We start from the raw sequence: 1,305 nt of genomic DNA, 5'->3' as shown, positions 1-1,305 counted from the left end.
ACTCAAGATGGTTTTATGTCCGATGGAGGTGATCAGGTGTCTCGGGACGGAGATACTCCTCAGCACCACTACAAATAAGCACATACACGAATTGGTGTATTTGTGGATGTCTTCAGTCCCTAATCGTGTATATATATATATAGAATAATTAATATAACTGCGCCAGGGTGCCCCATGTTACTGTTTGCCTGGGGCCCCCAAACTTCTTAGTCCGCCACTGGGGATCAATGCCATCATCAGGGATTGGTTATATCAGCTCAGGGATAAACCTTTCTGGGACGTTCCTATTGATTAGAATGGAGACCCCAACCCCCACTGCTCACCATTCGTCGGTCCGCTCATGATGAAGAGTAAACCCAGCAGCTTCACCAACTCAGTCCATACCAGCCTCCAGCAGCAGAACCAGAGGACGGGAAACTCTGCGTCTCCGTCCGGCTTCAAACTCCCCTCCTGTCAAGTGTGGAGCGTCTGCTCTGCTCCTCCCCGCAAGCGGATTACTGACAGGAGGCAAAGCCGCACCTCTCCAGCCTCCGTGAAGGCAAGAATTAAATGCAAACTGACGTTTTAATGCTCCTCACGCCTTCCACGTCTCCCCCCGCAGGAGCGCACAGCCCGCGGCGCGCAGCCGTCCGTCCATCCCCGCTGCCGCCGCTCTGCGCGCCCCGACGCGCTCCAGAGCCAAAGCTCAAGTGCTGCCTGACGGCGACTTTTGGGGGTTCAACCATCCGGCAGCTGCTGGAGAGCGCAGGATGGACGCTTCCCTCCACCGGTGCGAGAGCGCCGAACAGCGGCGGAACCTTAAACTGCAGTTTGGATAAGCATGTGCTGCACAACTTTCAAGCCAATCCATCAGATATTTTATTACTAAATAGAACTTTATTGAATCTATACTTAAAAGAAACCACATTTCCTGTCTTAATCGTATAGGCCCTATATCTAAAGAAATTAAAATATGTGGATTTTGTGACTTAAATTGCTATTGTATTAAAATGAAAATTATAAACTCTATAAGTAGTTTAGGTAGTTTAGGATTAAAGGAGGTATTTTATTTAACTAACAAACAGAATGACAGATTAAAGTTTTTGTGAAAAACAAACTTTACCTTTCAGCTGAAATGGTACTAGACGTAATTAATTAGGCTAATAATATGGACCAGTACAACACAGTTAATTATAGTAACTATAATTACACTCAGTCTATTAGTGCTACTAACAAGTACTAATAATTTATACTATTTGTGATTTATATGGTTTCACAAGATCAGAAATATTATCTCTTTTTTGTGGGGTGGGTACCAAAAATGGG

General features: G+C 45.3%; 1 protein-coding gene across 5 annotated transcripts in view; it reads right to left on the bottom strand.

The window, feature by feature from the left end:
• Nucleotides 1-788, bottom strand: part of LOC112142965 (actin-binding LIM protein 3) — a 46,622-nt gene extending 45,834 nt beyond the window's left edge. For 4 of the 5 annotated variants that reach the window (XM_024266668.2, XM_024266672.2, XM_024266669.2 and 1 more), the window contains exon 1: nt 324-788. In XM_024266668.2, coding sequence (XP_024122436.1) covers nt 324-342 — 19 coding nt within the window. In that variant the 5' untranslated portion in view covers nt 343-788. The remainder of the gene's footprint in view (nt 1-323) is intronic. The other variant, XM_024266673.2, reaches the window with a different exon arrangement.
• Nucleotides 789-1,305: the final 517 nt, after the last annotated feature.

Source organism: Oryzias melastigma, linkage group LG14 (genome assembly GCF_002922805.2).
Source record: "Oryzias melastigma strain HK-1 linkage group LG14, ASM292280v2, whole genome shotgun sequence".
Lineage (NCBI taxonomy): Eukaryota > Metazoa > Chordata > Actinopteri > Beloniformes > Adrianichthyidae > Oryzias > Oryzias melastigma.
The sequence above is the reverse complement of the archived record's forward strand: the minus strand, read 5'-3'. Positions and strand labels throughout refer to the sequence as shown.